At 38.5% G+C, this 19,729-nt stretch overlaps 1 protein-coding gene across 6 annotated transcripts in view; it reads left to right on the top strand.

Annotated features, from left to right (window-relative positions):
• The window catches only part of B3GALNT2 (beta-1,3-N-acetylgalactosaminyltransferase 2), a 40,652-nt gene that overhangs the window by 10,065 nt on the left and 10,858 nt on the right, over positions 1-19,729 (top strand). For 5 of the 6 annotated variants that reach the window (XM_021000439.2, XM_021000438.2, XM_078156246.1 and 2 more), the window contains exons 2-7: positions 3,660-3,807; positions 5,414-5,514; positions 7,116-7,309; positions 9,721-9,816; positions 17,540-17,650; positions 19,560-19,638. In XM_021000439.2, the coding sequence (XP_020856098.1) occupies positions 3,660-3,807; positions 5,414-5,514; positions 7,116-7,309; positions 9,721-9,816; positions 17,540-17,650; positions 19,560-19,638 (729 nt within the window). The remainder of the gene's footprint in view (positions 1-3,659; positions 3,808-5,413; positions 5,515-7,115; positions 7,310-9,720; positions 9,817-17,539; positions 17,651-19,559; positions 19,639-19,729) is intronic. The other variant, XM_078156244.1, reaches the window with a different exon arrangement.

Genomic DNA, 19,729 nt, shown 5'->3' with positions numbered 1-19,729 from the left:
ATCTTTGCCATCTTTGGATAGAACCTTGGTGAATATGTATTTCTGGGAGATGTCTTCTCTGAAGTTTCCCTGCTTCTGACTGAGGAGGGACCAGGTGAATAGAGCCTTGCCTGTTGGAGTTTTTGTGTGCTTAATGCTAAAGCTTCTAAAACTGGTCAGTAGAGAAGACAGTGGACAGCCCTACTTTTAACATGTTTTTCTCTCATTCTTTTTAGCTAGGTCCTCAGGTCTTCTCTAAGCAAATTTAAACTTAAGGTGAATGGAATTTTATCTTTTATTGATCAGTAAACTATAAAGTGAATCTCTTTTCTCCAAGACCTTAGGTGATTCCTTTCTCCAAAAGGGCTGATTTTCTCCCTACACTTTTGGGTTGTTAGATAAGGAATTTGTTGACCCTAAAATTATTTAATCTTAAAGGGTTACAGAGTTATTGAAAGATACTGATCTTTTCAAGCAGAGAATATTTAGGTTTTGTCTATCCAGGGAATAGAGTGATGATTGATTTGCTTCCCTAAACTGATTCTTTGGTTTAAAGAATTTATGTATGTATGTATGTATTTATTTATTTATTTATTTTATAAATTTATTTATTTTTAGTTTTCAGTATTCACTTCCACAAGTTTTTGAGTTCCAAATTTCTCACCCCTCCCCCCACCCCAAGATGGCATGCATTCTGAATACCCCTTCCCCTGGTCTGCCTTCTCTTCTATCTCTCCCCCTCCCTTCTCTTATCCCCTTCCTCTTCTATTTTCCTGTAGAGCAGGATAGACTTCTGCACCCCATTTCCTGTATTTCTTATTTCCCAGTTGCATGTGAAAACACTGTTTTTTAAAACATGTGTTTTTAAAACTTTAAGTTCCAAATTTTCTCCCTTCCTCCCTCCCCACCCACCTTCATTGAAAAGGCAAGCAACTCAATATAGGTTGTACATGTGCAGTTATGGAAAACACTTCCTTAGTAGACATGTTGTGAAAAACTAACTCTATTTCCCTTAATCCTATCCTGCCCTCCCATTTATTCTATTCTTTCTTTTGACCCTGTCCCTCCTCAGAAGTATTTGCTTCTGATTACCCTCTTTCCCAATCTGCCCTCCTCTCTATCATCCCCCTGCTCTCTTGTCCCCTTTTCCCCCTATTTTCCTGTAGGGTAAGACAGATTTCCATACCCAATTGAATGTGTATGTTATTCCCTCCTTAAGCCAAATCCTATGAGAATAAGATTCACTCATTCCCTCTCACCTTCCCCTGTTTCCCCTCCACTGTAAGAGACTTTTCTGGGGGGTTTTTTGTGAGATAATTTACCCCATTCTACCTCTCCCTTTCTTCTCCGAGTATCATCCTCTCTCATCCCTTAATTTTATTCTCCAGATATGACCGCTTAATCTTCAACTCACCTTGTGCCATCTATCTATCTATCTATCTATCTATCTACATACATACATACATATAATTTTTTTACTCCAACTACCCTAATACTGACAAAGGTCTCATGAGTTATAAATATCTTTCCATGAAGGAATGTAAACAGTTCAATCTTAATAAGTCTCTTATGATTTCTCTTTCCTGTTTACCTCTTCATGTTCCACTGGAGTCCTGTATTTGAAAGTCAAATTTTCTGTTTAGCTCTGGTCTTTTCATCAGGAATGCTTGAAAGTCCTCTATTTCACTGAATGACCATTTTTTCCCCTGAAGGATTATACTCAGTTTTGCTGGGTAGGTGATTCTTGGTTGTAATCCTATCTCCTTTGCCCTCCGGAATATTATATTCCATGCCCTGGTCCTTTAATGTAGAAGCTGCTAAATCTTGTGTTATCCTGATTGTGTTTCCACAGTACTTGAATTGTTTCTTCTGGCAGCTTGTAATATTTTCTCCTTGACCTGGGAACTCTGGAATTTGGCTACAATATTCCTAGGAGTTTTCCTTTGGGGATCTCTTTCAGGAGGAGATTGGTGGATTCTTTCAATTTCTATTTTGCCCTCTGGTTCTAAAATATCAGGGCAGTTTTCCTTGATAATTTCTTGAAAGATGATGTCTAGGCTCTTTTTTTGATCATGGCTTTCAGATAGTCCAATAATTTTAAATTCTCTCTCCTGGATCTATTTTCCAGGTCAGTTGTTTTTTCCAATGAGATATTTCACATTGTTTTCTAATTTTTCATTCTTTTGGATTTGTTTTACAGTGTCTTGATTTCTCATAAAGTCACTGTCTTCCAATTGCTCTATCTTAATTTTTAAGGAAGTATTTTCTTCAGTAATCTTTTGGACTTCCTTTTCCATTTGGCCAATTTTTCTTTTTAGGGCATTTTTCTCCTCATTGGCTTGTTGGACCTCTTTTGCCATTTGGGTTAGGCTGTTTTTTAAGGTGTTATTTTCTTCAGTATGTTTTTGAGTCTCCTTTAGCAAGCTGTTGACTTGTTTTTCATGATTTTCTTGCATCACTCTCATTTCTCTTCCCAGTTTTTCCTCTACTTCCCTTACTTGCTTCTCAAAATCCCTTTTGAGCTCTTCCAAGGCCTGGGACTAATTCATATTTTTCTTGGAGGTTTTGGATGTAGGAGCTTTGATTTTGTTGTCTTCTTCTGGTTATTTTGATCTTCTTTTTCACCAAAGTAAGATAATATAGTCTTTCTCTTTTTGTGCTGCTTGCTCATGGTCCCAGCCAATTACTTGAGTTTTAAACTCCTTATTAAGGTAAGAGTCTGCTTCCAATGTGGAGCATGTACTGTCCCAAACTTCAGGGGTTTGTGTAGCTGTTTTCAGAGATATTGTTGGGACCTGTAAATTTTCAGTTCTTCCAAGGTGGTATGATAAGGGGTGAGGTGTTTACTCCTTTCCTGGCCTGTGACCACAAGTATTCCTTTCTGTCCCGTTAACTGTGAGGAGGGGTTCCTCTCTACAACCACTACGATCTCCTCCATGCCAGCGCTCTTCCTCACCCCAGCACCACCGCCCAGAACTGTGACCCAGATCCAAACACTGGCAAAGAGATCCCTGCAGTCCCTCTCTGATCAGCCACTGGATTCCCCCTCAGTCTATGGGCCAGAAGCTCAGGAAGCAGCTGTGCCCCCCCCCCCCCCCCCCCGGCCAGGCTCTTGGGGAATGGAGCTGAGACCCCGCCTTCCTCTCTGACCACCGACAGAAACAGACTTTTCCCACTGACCTTCTAAGTTGTCTTTGGCATTCGTGGGTTGAGGAGTCTGGAAACCTCCCTGCCCACAATTCAGTCCTCTGAGGCCTGCTCCAGATTTGCTGCTGCCTGTGCGCCCACGCTGCGCTGCACTCCCAGCCTGGCCCGATACACCTTTCTGATCAATCATCCAGGTTGTCTTGGGCTGGAAATTTGTTTCACTCTGTGTTTTTGTGGGTTCTGCTGCTTCAGAATTTGTTTAGAGCCATTTTTTATGAATATTTGGAGGGATTTGGGGGAGAGCTCAAGCAAGTCACTGCTTTCACTCCGCCATCTTGGCTCCGGCCCCCGGTTTAAAGAATTTAAAATATTGAAATGAAATTTTAGAAAATATTTAAGATGTAAAAATATTTAAAGATATTTGAAAATACTTGAAAAAATAAAATATTTAACATAAAGTTTTTTGGTACTGTGGTTTGTTTTTTTTTTTTTGATGCATAAGATGCATCTAAATCATTATCACTTATTTCCAGATCAACTGACTTTATTTCCTCAGTGGAAATCAAGACATTATGATGTGGTAGTTGGTGTGTTGTCAGCTCGAAATAATCATGAACTACGAAGTGTGATCAGGAACACCTGGTTGAAGCACTTGAAACAGCATTCAGAATTAAGTCAGCGGTAAGTTGTTTCATATTTTAGTGCCTTGCTGGGTATATAGAAACAGTTATCCTGAACATTTATTTTGAAAATTAGACTGTTTTCAGTATAGGAGAAATTATGTCTAGCTGTAGTTATGCCCAAGAAATGAATTTAACTTTAATCATGACATCATGGGAGAAGAGTATTTGTTGAATGTTTTTATTTTAAATACCAGTGTTTTAATTTTAAAACAGCATATTTTACATACTGTAGCCTTAGAATGAGAGATATTATACCTTGACTATGTAGCTATACCATAAACTTTTTCTCACTGACTCCACAAAATGAACTATTTTTTAAAATCAAGATGCACATAAAATGAAGTTTTATGGAAACATTTAACTCCTGTGTGAAATAATATTTGTGATGTGTACTCTCTTCTTATTCTTAAGTTTCTTGCACTGAGTTTTGGTAAAATGCCGTATCTGTTGGCTTTTAGGTCGAACACATACAGGCTAACAAAAACTCAGTGCCCTTTTCTCTCTTGTGAGCTGATTAGCCAGTCTCAAGATGATGTGGGGATTAGTGGAAGGGATAGCTATAAAAGGAGAGGTTTATAGCAGTGGGAACATACTCATTTGATGTGCCTTTCTGGTGGGCATCGAACCAAAGCTATTTAGAGTTGGGTAACATAGGAGCCAAATTACTCAAAGTGAATTTTATGGTCACCAACATTTAGCTCTAACAAATACAGATTTCAGGTCTTTATTTCCAACTGTTTTCATTCTTTTGAAAGCATTTACTAAAGGTTCTTTCATGTCTTGATCCTTAAGTAATAGTAGGACTATTATCCTTCAAACTGTGTATGAATGAATTTTGTAAATTATCATTTAATGATTGATTGGAAAAGAATTTCTTAATTGCAATGCATTTTATCTTTTACCAGTTTGCCTTATCTTGCTTTGACTTTAATGATGTTAGTGGCTTGTTTTTGAAACTGACTGGATATCCTTGTAAGCCTAGGTAAAAATTTCTTCCTGCAATTACATCTGTTACCTTTATAGTTTTGTTTGAGAAAGTGCATATAACATGGCTAAAAGCCATCTAGGACTAATGTCTACAACAGAAACTTTTAAAATCATCAATGTTTTCTATTTATACTCACTTCTCCAAAACTGGTTGTTAAAGAAAGAGATTCTGCGTTGACTGGCCATCGGCCAAAAAAAAGTACAAAGTACTTTTTACAAAGTACGTCTGAACTTCAGAAGTCTTATATTTCATATTAGAGTCATGCTGAGACAACACTTTGATGTAGACCTTCTTTTTAAAATTACGCTGTGGCCTCAATAATAGAAGTATAAACAAGCAGTCACAGTCCAGAAGTTGACTAGCCATCCTCTTGTAGTGGTGGCCAAAGGTAGGATCTGACTTTCAGTAGGAGAGTGAGGTTAGAAATGAGCCTCTAGTTATTCAGCATCTTTTGTTTGGTTCTTTTCCTTCAGCATGAAGTAAAGCAAAGCTAGGAAGTTAATTTTAATGAGTACTTATCCCTAAGCAAGGACGGATTTTGAAATGGGCATAGGAGGAAGCTGCATGTTCAAGATAGAATACTATTAATTGATGTTAATGCCAACAAATCTCTCAGTGTGCTTGTGAAGTTCATAATAGGTGCTCGTGGTTGTGATGTGCCTGTGGAAGATCGAGAAGACCCTTATTCCTGCAAACTGCTGAATATCACTAATCCCAGTGAGTTCCACATCTACGTTAGTGTTCATAGTTACTATAATTTTGTTAATCCACTCTAGACTTTTCTCTCTTTTTGGCCCTAGGGTGACTGTCAGTCACAATACTGAGATACTGAGATAATAATTGAGAGTTGCTGAATTTAGCAGTATGTAGTCATTCTTGACAAAATTAAATCTCTCTCCCCCACTTCTAGCAAACCCCCTAATGGATTGAGATACAGATGGGAGCCTCTTGGCCTGTGTAGAATTTCAGAAGGACATTATTTTTCTTTTTCTTTTATGTTATCCAGATAGAAGATTGAACTTTAGTGTTTCAAGTATATGCAATTGTTCCTCACATATATAACAGAGGAGAAAGAAAAATACTATGTTACTGAGTTTTGAACTCCTTGCAAAGCCATTTTTGCAATATTGTTCATTCAAATCACATTCTCTAGGAATATTTCAAATTAATTACATAATCAGTTTTGTAGTGTATGTGTCTGTGACTTTCTCAAGAATCCTTGAGCTTAAGCTGCCATAACACAGACAGGTAAAAATAAAACCGGAAATGGAAATCTACAGCATGGTGCAATAAAGAGCTTAAAACATGCTTTGAAAACATTCTTTTTAATCTTCAATAAACCTCTGTCCTCAGAATGAAAAGTTTTGAGTAGTTCTTGGCTGAAGTTGGGGAGGAGGGAGTTACTTTGTGGCATTTTGAAATACCATTTAGGGAAATTTCAAATCCACTTTCTAAAGATAACACATTTATTTATTGTAAATCTTCTGTGAATGATGATCAGCTCTAGTTTGGGGCAGAGGTGTCAGGCATGTAGCTTAAACCAAATTAAACTCTAATTGGGAAACATTTAACAAAATACATAAAGATACTATATAACATAGGTAATAGTAATATGTGCTTTTTTAAGTCAGTATGTAGCCGGCTGGGATCTGGTTTAGTGGCCCCATTTCTATTTGAGTTTGACATCACCAGTTTAGGGGAGAACTTGAACTTTTGCTTTTCTACATTTTACATGTGCTGCATTCAGTCTCTGTTAATAGTCAGCAGACTTTTGTCAAACAGAATTCAGATATACCTGATTTTCCTAAAATACAATTTTTTTGTTAGGATTTTTTTCTGTTAAATATCAGCTTTTACAAATGCTGTGGGAACATGTTTTTGCTTCTTTAGTGAAGTAGGTGTTCTTGCTATTTGGAGTCATTTTTAAAAGGTATTTGGAGGGGTTTGGGGGGAGAGCTCAGGTGAGTCCCTGCCTTCTTTACTCTGCCGTCTTGGCTCCACCCTCCATTCTTGCTATTTGGAGGGAAGAGGAAGAAACTTAACAAATAATTGGTTTATTTTTACAAGCAATTACTTGCTTTAGTTTTAGCAGCCCAGCTCACAATAAAAATTGTCATGGGTAAAAGGTTTTATTTGGTTTGTATATATAGCATCTGTTTCTAATTTCTTCTGATTCTTACTCTGTGCCGAAGTTTATCATAGTTTCCTCATCCATAGAATGGAGATAATCATGTTTTTGCTACCTACCTCATAGGGTTATTGTGAGGAAAGTGCTTTGTAAAATGGTCTGTAAACATGAGTTGTTATTACTTCCCTAGTTTTAAATCAGGAAATCGAGGCATTCAGTCTTCCTGAAGGAGCTGCAGCAGGGTTCTCTGAGGATCAAGTTGTCAGTGTGAGCTTTCGAGTTCTCTACCCAATTGTCATTACTAGTCTTGGAGTCTTCTATGATGCTGGTGATGTGGGTTTCCAGAGGAATATTACTGTCAAGGTGTATCAAGCAGAACAGGAGGTATTATCCTACTTCACAAACTGTTTTTTTTAACCCTCTTCCCTGACCCCTTAACTTCTTTCCTATCTTGTCAGTATTAAACTTGCTTTTTGTCCATATTAAATTTGTTTTCCCTAGAAAAGGTCTACAAAATTAGTCTGCCCCTTCCTGGCTCAGAAACTTGATTTTCCTTTCCTTGTTTAATGTAATGGAACCTTTTTGTAATTCTGGTAATATCGTTACCATCTATATTCTGTCTATTTTGTACTATGCTATGTATTATATCAGGTTATTATATACTACTAATTATATTTGGGGGAACACAATTTAACCAAAAGCATATCTGAATGAAGATAGTAAAGAATTGTGTAATAATTGTATTGTACTCATGTATTAGTGAATATGTGAAATTGTCCCTGGTTTTCAAAAAGAATGTAAGAAAAATAACAGCAATGAATTTCCTATAGATTCCCTAATTATTGTGCTCCTGTTAAGTTATCATTTCCTGTACTCTGGAAAAATAGTGCAAGACTAAATTTTAAAAAAATTAATTAATTTATTTGTTTTTGGCAAGGCGATCAGGGTCAAGCAGCTTGCCCAGGGTCACATAACTAGTAAGTGTCTGAGGCTGGATTTGAACCCAGGTCCTCCTGACTCCAGGGTTGGTGCTCTATCCAGTGTGCCACCTAGCTGCCCAGATTTTTAAAGCTTTTTTACTCTCCTCCTATGGCCAGTGCTGCCATTATAATTTTTAATTTTGGTCAATTTTAATATATTTTCATTACTACTACCTATATTTATTGTCATAAATAGATATTGTCTTTTAAAAATTTTTTCCTCTTTAGCAAAGAGGGTGAGGTATTTATAGATCCATTCAATATATGTTTCAGTTACTTTGAAAAATTTCCACTGTACTGGTGAGTATTGTTGCATAGTATTTCATTTGAAGAAATAAATTTGTTCTACTTGGCCCCAGAGATGGGAAACTTAGGCCTCTTCCTAACCAACAGAGCCATCCCAAAGTGGAAAGAGCTTTCCACATGGGGGAGTCTTCAAGCAAAGTAGAGCTCTCCCCATCCTTGGTAACTCGTCAGGTGTGTCGTAGACAGGATTCTTGTTTAGCTAGGGATTAAATTACTTGGTCTCTGACCTGTTCTTTCTTGGTTTTATTTCTTCCAGCTAAGTCTGTAATTCAGATTTCCTTCCAAAAATATAAAATACTCATTTGCAAGTAGTGAGAGAAGTAGAATGAAGGGTCAGTCTTAGTGGAATTGGGAAAGTAGTTCCACTGGTGTGAATGCTATATTCATAGAGCCCCTCCGTTGGCATGGATGTATTTGACCGAGATCTAGTATTATTGCTATGAGAAGAGCCTCATCAAGTTAATGGCCAATTAGCATATAATTCCATCTGTTATGCTTAAGTTAGACTTCTTCTATCTGGGAAATCCTTTAAGTGATGTGCGAGTTGTAGTCCTTAGTATGCCACCGTACTTAATCTGGAAATTAGGACCTGCTGTGACTTGCCAACATCAGATGCTTAATTGTCTTGGTAGTGGATGAAGATGTGTCTGCAGCTCATTATTCTGAATGAGTGAGCTACCAGCAAGGGAGCCCAATTCATAAGTACAGTGCTTTGACCACGTTATTAATTTGACCTTTAGGTGCTTACTGTACATGATGTTGTATATAACTGGTGACAAGTTAACTGTCTCTGATCTAAAGTGGCTTTTAGCTTAAGTCAGTGCTGTCACATATTCAAAAGCCCCACACACAAAATTATATTCAGACCCACTACCTCCTGCCACCAAAGTTATAAGACCTTATTTGCATGTCTGATGTTCACACCTACTTCACTAGAGAAGCAAAAATCATGTTCCTGTAGCATTTGTAAAAGCTGATATTTAACAGAAGAAAATCCTAACAAAAATTGTAATTTTAGAAACCTTGTGTCCTCTTAATAGCTTTTGTAAGATGTTCCCCTCATAAGACAATTTGTAATATTAAGCATGTAAATAAATACGTTCTTTTGGCTACAACAGATGGGTGAGTGTTCAAAGGAAATAGGCTGTTAATCTAATGAAAATCAGTCATTTTTATATGGTTTGGTTTTTGTCTCACCTTCTCTTGGTGGATATCACCACCACCACCCCCATTCTGCTTTCATTTGGCAATACTTCACATAACCAACTGCTTTGGGGCACTTCTAAATTAGAATGAATTATCATTTTAATTTGAAAACTAAATGACATCATTGGCATAATGGAGGGAGATTCAGTGTCCTAACCTGATGATAGATGGAAGAGGAGAAAAGAGAGGTCTGGGGTTGGTAGAAACTAATTCTGATTAAACCAAATAGAATATCAGTACTCCTAATAATGTATTTAACAAGATATGAAGAGTGACTTCTCCCCTGACTCTCTGTGCCCACAGGAAGCTCTCCTTAGTGCTCGTTTCAGTCCTCCCAGCTGTGGAGTACAAGTCAGCAGACTGTGGTACAAACCAGTGGAGCAGTTCATTTTGCCAGAGGTATGGGCTGGGAAGAGAAGGCTGAAACACTAGTGTTGTACTTGGGCAGGGAGGGGGTGACACTGCACATATTGAACTGACTTGGGATCACAAGCTGCTGGACCAGCATTTATTTGTGAGCTGGGAGAGAGCTCTTAGCTGTCTAATTCCTTACCAGGCTTCTTTATCGGGGCAGTAGGAATGCAAATTCAGTTGCAAATTTTTGACATTTTTCCTCAAATATTAGTGAAATTATCAGAATTCTCTTGAATCTTTGCATTTTCAAGCACTGTAAGATTTGCAGGCTGATGTTGGGTTGTTTTTTCACATGTCTAGGGTGAGTCTTATCCAGGAAAGAAATAATGAAGCAACTGTGAATTTATGAGTAAGATTCTTGCTGCTTGTGTGTGTGGATTCCATTCTGTCCAAGGAACAAGAGGAGAGCAGTTTTGGTTTAGTCAAGAGACTCTCATACTGAGTTGTAAATGCTTGACAATGACTTGACAAATGGAGACCTTAATCCTTTCGTGCTAACCCAGATACCTCCTAACATGCTGTTGATATTTGGCCTGTGAGCTGATTTGTGAAGTAACTGCACTTGCACCAGCTGAAGTTATCTGGCGTCTCAGTTCACTGCACGGTGATGAGCAGGGAGGGGGAATCTGTACAGCAACCTGTCTGTAAAAGACTAGACAGTATCAGGTGACCCCCTCAGACAGGAAAGGAGGAAGAAAGCCAGCTATCAGTTCTTCATTACCCGCTAGTCAAAGAATTACTGTCCTTCCTCCCCCAGCCTTAGGAAAGGGAAGAAAAAAAATTTTCTCAATTCACAAAAATTGTCTTACCCTTATCAACATCCACAATGATGCTTGTGACAGTATCAGTTCTGATACTGCAGGTAGCATTTTTGGTTATTCAGATACTTATCAAGAGCCTAAAAACTAAAGTTTTAGCCCAGTTTTTTTTAGGTCTTAGTCTGATGGACTTCTGCAGATTTTCTTAGGTATGCCAACTAATACTATTGCTATTAAAAAGTTTCCCATTGCAAATCTACTTATTTTCTTATTGAAGCTAGATTATAATATGCTAAATTTTAAGGATGAATTCTAGCTTTGCTGCATCAAACTTATTAGCACTGAAGAAGAATAGTTACGAAGAGTTTGTGAGAATAGAGTCAGCAGAGAATGAATGACTGAGAGATAAATAGGTAACTTTCTTCCATGTAAGAGAAGGAAGTATGTGATTGGGCCACCATTTTATTCCCTCCTGGGGTGTTCACTTACTAGCCTGCCAGGGTAGTATGTCAGCAGCACAGCTTGTCGAGTAAGCAGATCTCTTGAAATGTTTTCATTGTGTAACTCACTGAGGCATAAATCTCAGTATGGGGTCAAAGAGGTAAGTGAAAGCTGCAGCATGTGCACTTAAACTATTGTTTAGTCTAATTTCATATTTCCTCAGCATAAAAACCAAAACTCATTTCAATGTTTAAAAAATTAGACTGTTTTGGTTCACTGGAATCGACTGGAGATTTATTTTATATTTATGTGTATCCCTGTTTTTGCTGAGGAGCTAAAACCCTGTAGTGATAATCTCTTCCCACCTCTATCTCTTTTTGTCAGTTAAAAAAAATTATCTATACATTTCATTTTGGCACAGCAGACAGTCCCCCTGCCCCCTGAAAACCCTCATAAAGTATATTTGCTGTGAATGTACTTTATATCTTTTCATTCGTAGAAAGAGAGGTGTCTTTTAAATCTGACAGAATGGTATTAATATTGACTGTTGCCTTCTTTCTTTTTTGGATCTTTTTTTTTTAATTAGACTTTGCAAATGTTTTACTTCTTAGTTTAAAAATCTGTTCCAAAATAGAACTAAAATCTTGAATTAATTTCTTCCTAAAATGTTTGTATTGTTTTTCATGAAACAAAATTATTTCCTGAGAATAGTGGACATCTAGTATAAAAACCCAACAAACTAGCCGTTAGTTTGGCACTTGGGCACTGCACAGAGGAGCTGCTTTAAAAATGCTTGTTATTTAAATTAATTATAGTGGGGGGTTTTTTAAATAGAAAATTTTTAAATGTTTACAGCTTTTAACCTTATCTGTAGAATTACTTCTTGCAGAGCTTGAGTTTATAGAAAGAATAACCTCATTAGGAAATATTTATGCCTTTTATAGATTATCTAATTTGAAAGTAATAGGTAAGGTATTTCAGAGAAATTGTACTAAATTAAGACCTCACTTCTGTCTGTCAGACTTTTAACAATCTTATCCATCCAGAAAGCAATAGGGAAACCCAGAAATAACCCTGCCTCTAATTCCCCTGAAAATAGCAAGCCTACTTATTATAGAGTTAGAACCACTCTTCAGCAATAGCTTACTGATTTAGAATTATGTGCAGAATTAAGCTAATCAGTTTTGCTTTCTGTATTATTAGCCTTGTTAAAGGAGATGAAGGACAAGTCAGAAATGGTAAGAACTGACAGTTGATGTTGAGTGCAGATATAGTAGATCGAGAAGAGCTGTCAACTATAAAGCTGCTGGGGACATTTAGTTTAGGGGTAAATCTATAATTTCTCAACTATCTTTGGGATCGTCAGTCAGTGACCAAGCATGGAGTCAGAGTGGACCTTTTGCTAAGCTGTAGGGAACCAAAGAAAGCAAAACCTTAGATTCTGCCTTCAAGGAGCTTGTGTTATGATGGAGGGACATTACATGTAAATAACTAGGTACATACAGTATCTATCCAGAGTAGATAGAAGGTGATGTGAGAGGGGGAGGATACTAGCAGCTTTGAGTAGGGAATGAATGGGGAGACGTAGGGAAGCATTGTGTCCCCCGTCTGCCTCACCAGAGGAGATGAGATTTGAACTCAGTCTTGAAGGAAACAAGAGAAACTAAGAAGCAGAAAGAAAGGAGAGCATTCTAAGCATGGCAAATAGCCAGGGTGAAGACAGAGAGCTAGAAGTGCAGCGTTGTTGTCTGTGAGGAATAGCAAATTGGCCAGTGGAGCTATATCCCAGACAGTGTGGAGTGGAATGAGGTACAGGAAGAGGCCCAGTTGTGAAGTTTTCAATACCAAAAGGAGGACTTTATATTTGATCCTGGAGGCTTCGGGGGCCAGTGGAGCTTCAGGAGCTTCATACAGATGCTTTAGGAAGGTGTCTTCGGCCACTGAGTTGGTGGATGGATGAGAGTGAGGAAGGACTTGAGGCTGGGAGACAGTATGGAAAGCTGTTATAACAGTAGAGGTGAGAGGTGGAGTCCTGAACTAGGGTGGGGACTGTTTGAGGGGGGGTGGGGAGGAGCGTACATGAGAGAAGTTTTAAAGGTAGAAGTGAGAAGGTTTGGCAAGGGTTGAGGATGACACCAAGGTTTCAGGCCTGGGTGACCGGAAGGATGGCATTCTTGACAGTAATAGGGAACTTGAGAAGTTGTGAGTATTTTTTTTTTTTATTGACAAACTGAGTTTGAGATGGTGATGTGGTACTAGAACCTGAGGAGAGAGACTAGGGCTAGATATACAGTTCTAGGGATCATTAGTGATCATTGGACCCCTGAGAGCCAAAAAAAAAAGAAGAAGAAGAGGACGGAGCTTTGGGACTCAGGGGTGAAGAACCAACCAAGGAAACTGAGAAGGAGGGATCAGACAGGAGTGGTAGAACCAAGCAAGGGAAGCGTCATGAGAACGCAGCAGAGAGAGCATCCAGCAGGAGGTGATCAACACCGTCAAGTACTCCTGAGGGCAAGAAGGGTAATAGCTGAGATTTGATTGGGCAGTTAATAAGTCATTGATAACTTTTGGGAGGCCATTGTCAGTTGAGTGATAAGATCAGAAGCCAGATTCCAGAGGGGTAAGAGAGAGAGAGGAGAGGAGGTGAGGGCATCTATTGTATATGACTTGCTCAACAAGCTTAGCCAAAAAGGAGAGCCAAAAAGGAGAGGAAAGATCACACAGGTAAGGACAGATCAAGTGAGATTTATTTATTTTATTTTTTGTGTTGTTTAAGAATGGAGGGAGACATGGGTGTATTTGAAGGCTGCGTGGAAGGAGTGATTGAAGATTAGAAAGTGACTGGGAGTGACTGGGAGAACAGTCTGCTGGAGAAGCCTGGGAGGGGCTGGAAGCAAGGAGGCCAAAGAGAACAGCCAGCTCTTCATCAGAGAGAGGAATGGAAGAGGGGGAAGAAGGTGTCTGAGTGCTGGGAGATGAGGAAACTGCTTGATAAATGGCCTCAGTTTTTTTCACTGACATGTGAAATCTTTAGTGGAGAGAGTGGGAAGAGGGTATCGTCCCTTAAAAATAGGATAATTGATTTTCATAATGATCCTTCATCATCCAAAAGAAGTACTGTTCAGCATCCTCTTTAAGAAGGTAAGGAGATGTCTAGTATATGTTTGGGGAAAAAAAATTTATTTATTTATTTTTAGTTTTCAACATTCACTTTCACAAGATTTTGTGTTCCAAATTTTCTCTCATCTCAGCCCTCTTCCCACCCCAAAATGGCATGCCTTCTGTTCTATCTCTGTCCCTCCTTCCCTTATCCCTTTCCTCCTCAGTATTCCTGTAGGGCAGGATAGATTTCTATACCCCATTGCCTGTATATCTTATTTCCCAGTTGCATGTGAAAAGATTTTTTTTTAACATTTATTTTTAAAACTTTGGGTTCCAAATTTTCTCCCTTTCTCCCTCCACACCTACCCTCATTGAAAAGGCAAACAGTTCGATACAGGTTATATATGTATAGTCAGTGCAAAACACTTACATGGTAGTCATGTTGTGAAAAACGAAGTATATTTCCCTTCATACTATCCCGCCCCCCATTTATTCTATTCTCTCTTTTGACCCTGTCTCTCCTTAGAAGTGTTTGCTTCTGATTACCGCATCCCCCAATGTGCCCTCCCCTCTATCATCCTCCTGCTCTCTTGTCCTCTTCCCCCCCTCCCCCATTTTCCTGTAGGGTAAGATAGATTTCTGTACCCAATTGAGTGTGTATGTTATTCCCTCCTTAAGCCAAATCCAATGAGAATAAGATTCACTCATTCCCTCTCACCTTCCCCCGTTTCCCTTTTTTTTGTAAAAGTCTTTTCTTGTCTGTTTTATTTGAGATAACTTACCCCATTCTACCTCTCTCTTTCTCCTTCTCCCCCTATAATCCTCTCTCACCTCTTAATTTTATTCTCCAGATATCACCCTTTCATCTTCAATTTACCTGTGTTGCCCTCTATCTATATCTATATTTATCTATCTGCCTACCTATCTATCTATCTGTCTATCTATATACACACACATATACATACATATAATTTTCTTCCCTCCAACTACTCTCATACTGACCAAGGACTCATGAGTTACAAATATCATTTTTCCTTGCAAAATGTAAACAGATCAGTCTTTAGTCTCTTATGATTTCTCTTTCCTGTTTACCTCTTCCATGTTTCACTTGAGTCTTGTATCTGAAAGTCATATTTTCTATTCAGCTCTGGTCTTTTCAGCAAGAATGCTTAAAGTCCTCTATTTCACTGAATGTCCATTTCTTCCCCCTGAATGATTATACTCAGTTTTGCTGGGTAGGTGATTGTTGGTTGTAATCCTGTCTCTTTTGCCCTCCAGAATATTCTATTCCAAGCCCTCCTGTGCCTTAATGTAGAAGCTGCTAAATCTTGTGTTATCCTTATTGTGTTTCCACAGTACTTGAATTGTTTCTTTCTGGATGCTTGCAATATTTTCTCCTTGACCTGGGAACTCTGGAATTTGGCTACAATATTCCTAGGAGTTTTCCTTTGGGGATCTCTTTCAGGAGGTGATTGGTGGTTTTTGTTTTGTTTTGTTTTGTTTGTTTGTTTTAGGCAGTTGGGGTTAAGTGACTTGCCCAGGGTCACACAGCTAGTAAGTGTCAAGTCTTTGGTCTGAGGCCGGATTTGAACTCAGATTCCTCCTGACTTCAGGGCCAGTGCTCTATCCACTGTGCCACCTAGCTGCCCAATCTTTGCATTTCTATTTTGCCCTCTGATTCTAAAATATCAGGTCAGTTTTCCTTGATAATTTCTTGAAAGATGATGTTGAGGCTCTTTTTTTGATCATGGCTTTCAGATAGTCCAATAATTTTTAAATTCTGTCTCCTGGATCTATTTTCCAGGTCAGTATTTGTCCAATGAGATATTTCACATTGTTTTCTATTATTTTATTCTTTTGGTTTTGTTTTACAATGTCTTGATTTCTCATAAAGTCACTAGCTTCAAATTGCTCCATTCTAATTTTTAAGGAAGTATTTTCTTCAGTAAGCTTTTGGACTTCATTTTCCATTTGGCCAGTTTTGCTCTTTAAAGCATTCTTCTCCTCATTGGCTTTTTGGACCTCTTTTGCCATTTGGGTTAGGCTATTTTTTAAGGTGTTATTTTCTTCAGTATGTTTTTGGGTCTCCTTTAGCAAGCTGTTGATTTGTTTTTCGTGATTTTCTTGCATTACTTTCAGTTTTTCTACTGCTTCCCTTACTTGCTTCTCAAAATCTTTTTTGAGCTCTTCCATGGCCTGGTACCAATTTGTATTTTTCTTGGAGTCTTTGGATGTAGGAGCTTTGACTTTATTGTCTTCTTCTGGTTGTATGTTTTGATATTCTTTGTCACCAAAGTAAGATTCTATGGTCTGACTCTTTGCGCTGCTTGCTCATGATCCCAGCCACTTACTTGAGTTATGAACTCTTTGTTAAGGTAGAGGTCTGCTTCCATTGTGGAGAATGTACTGTCCCAAGCCTTGGGGGTTTTGTGCAGCTGTTTTCAGAGATACTGGTAGGGACCTGTAAATTTTCAGTTCTTCCAAGGTGCTATGATGAAGGGCAAAGTGTTTACTCCTTTCCTGGCCTGTGTTCTGCTCTATGAGTGACCACGAATACTCTTTTCTGCCTTGGAACTATGAGGAGGATTTCCTCTCTACCTCCACTATAAGCTCCACCATGCCAGAGCTCCTTCTCACGCCAGGACTGCCACCCAGAACTGTGACCTAGATCCAAGCATGGGCAAAGCAAGAGATTCCTGACTCAGCACCAGCAAAGAGATTCCTGCAGTCCCCCTCTCATCAGCCCCTTGATTCCCCCTCTGCTGTGGGCCGGAAGCAGCTGCCACCCTGGGGCCGTGCTTGGGGACCAGGGCTGGGATCTCACTTCTCTCTCATTACAGACACAGACTTTTCCTACTGATCTTTTAAGTTGTTTTTGGCATTTGTGGGTAGAGAAGTCTGGAAACCATCACAGCTGCCCATGATTTCAGTCCTCTTGAGACCTGCTCCAGGTTCACTGAGGCCTGGTTTGCCTGCATGCCCACAATGAACTGCCTCTCCCCACCCTGCACGATATATCTTTCTGATCAACCATCCAGGGCTGTAAATTTGTTTTACCCTGTCTTTTTGTGGGTTCTGCTGCTTTAGAATTTGTTTAGAGCCATTTTTTACAGGTATTTGGAGGGGTTTAAGAGAGAACTCAAGTAAGTCACTGCTTTTATTCCACCATCTTGGTTCTGCCCCTATGTTTGGAAAATTTAAAGGTAACATGGTTAAAGAAAAAAAAGTGACAAAACTTAAACACAGTACGCTATCTTTTCCAGGGGTCTTTCTTTTAATTTGATGAAACTTAGATAATTTAAAGTCATATCACAGTTATTTTTTTTTAGAACAGTTTTTTTCTTTGTAAAGTTTAATCTAGAGGTTTATTCTTTCTTTAAAAACAAAACAAAACACAACAACAACAGAGTTTTGAAGGAACGATTGTGTGGGAGAGCCAGGATCTTCAAGGCCTTGTGTCTAGGAATCTTCACAAAGTAACAGTGAACGATGGAGGGGGAGTTCTCAGAATCATTACAGTAAGTCATACTTTCTCTATTTGCAGGGCAGAATTTTAGAAAAGTTAGAAGTTATCATTCCAACTGATTATTCATTTTTCTTTTTGCCCAAATCCTTTCATTAGGAAGTAGTATTCTGTGTTAGAGCATGTCTGGTAGATATGTATTTAGGGATCACTATAGCAGAAAGACTTGAAAGGCTTAAAACATAGCTGTCACACATGACTTCATAAATTCAAATATAATGAATATATTACCTTAGTATAAAATGTCTTCATGTTAGTGAATTCTCTTGAGTGGAAAAATGTCTCTATTTCTCAGAGTTTTTCAAGTGAGAATTTTTTATGAACTCTAACTCCAGAATCTTCATTTTCTGTCTTACTAGGCTATTTCATTTAAAATGCTACTTGACAGGAAAGTCTAAAATGAAGACTACATGTGTGCTTTAATTCAACATTGCTAAAAGAATTTGGAGATTTGGTATTTTGACAAGTTTAATAAATTAAAAACTTCCATTTTGTTTCTTTAGTTTTATTAAATATAGAATTTTAGGGAGTGAATCCTAGCCACTTACTTGAGTTATAAACTCTTTGTTAAGGTAGAGGTCTGCTTCCATTGTGGAGAATGTACTGTCCCAAGCCTTGGGGGTTTTGTGCAGCTGTTTTCAGAGATACTGGTAGCTTTAAAGCTTTAAAATATGCAGATACCCAGATGATCTATGATTTAGTGAAAGGAAAGACCAGAAATCCTGAGAGTTTAATCACACAGCTAGTAAGTATCAGAAATATAATTTGAACCCAGTTCCTTATGTCAGGGAAAATCTCCCTTTGGGCAAAGATTTATACTATGTATGCCTGAATTCTACTACTTTGCAGGGCATTTTTCCCATGCTCCTTCAGTAATTGAAGATAGAGAAAGCTGAATCTAGCATCAATGCCCTTTCAAAAATAGTCTGGCCAACAAGCCTTAGACAGAGCTATCAGTTTTTTGTGTAGTCAGTGAATTCAGCTCTTTTTGTGGCTGCAAAATTTGAGTCTCTTAACATCGGTCTTCTTAAGACATTTCTTCAGCGATCAGTCTTCCTTAGCATTTTTGTGGTAAAGCAGGGTTACCAACAGTCCCACTGAACACTGGCAATAGGCCAGCATTAAGGCATTGTTTCTGGCAGCACTGCTTCCCGAAAGGACCTGTTGGAAAGATGGATGACTACAGGGATAGCAGTGTGGTAAGCTGAAAGTAGGTGAGCAGAAGTACCAACCCAAGGAAGCAGGCTTAGACAGGGAGACCTGTTTTGGAAAACAGCATTAGCAGAGACCAGACTGGTGTAAAATAAACAGTTCATAGTGAATCATGACACTGATCAGGTGTAGAGTAGTTAGAGCCACAATGTTAAGGGTGGTTGCTATATGTATACTGTGTAGAGAGGATGTCTGGGGGCTTATTGGTCAGTCAGTGTTTTTTAATTCAGTGTTATGTCAATGACTACACTTAGAGCCATGTTTAAACTACACTGACACCAACTGTGGAGAAGACAGTCTGAACTATGAACCTGCCTTATATTCTAGCTCAGTGGAAATTTTCACTTTAAGAGAAAACAAAAGTCTAAGTTACTGAAAACACAAAAAAGATGTTGAGGGGTGGAAGCTAAAATAGCATTCGGTTTTAGACTTTGGCAATAGCAAAAACAGGACACTATAACTTTGTGTAAGGTGGCCCTGTGGACCCTGCAGTACTGTACACTAATTAGATGAAGAAACATGAAAGTATAGTGTGTCATAGTGATATAAATTCATCTTGGTGCCTCATGAACTTAAACGAATGTTTGCTCTGAAGAAATATTCTGATTTTTGCCAAATACTTCTAAAATATGGATAATTCGTTATAAGGAAAACTGCCGAGTGTTTCATTCTTGTCTTCATTCTTTTTCTAGGCTGGTGAGGGAGCATTGCCTTATGAATTCATGGAAGGTGTAGAGGGAGTAGCAGGAGGCTTTATTTATACGATTCAAGGTAAGTTTACAGGCTAAACAAATGAAAAAGCCTACTGAACTTCTTGGGCTAACTCAGAGCACCTAGAGTTAAAAAGTAGGCTTTTGGTTTT

Source organism: Phascolarctos cinereus, unplaced genomic scaffold, assembly GCF_003287225.1.
Source record: "Phascolarctos cinereus isolate Bilbo 61053 unplaced genomic scaffold, phaCin_HiC Scaffold_5;HRSCAF=322, whole genome shotgun sequence".
Taxonomy (NCBI): Eukaryota; Metazoa; Chordata; class Mammalia; order Diprotodontia; family Phascolarctidae; genus Phascolarctos; species Phascolarctos cinereus.
Note: the sequence above shows the minus strand (reverse complement) of the source record. Positions and strands in the feature narration are given on the sequence as shown.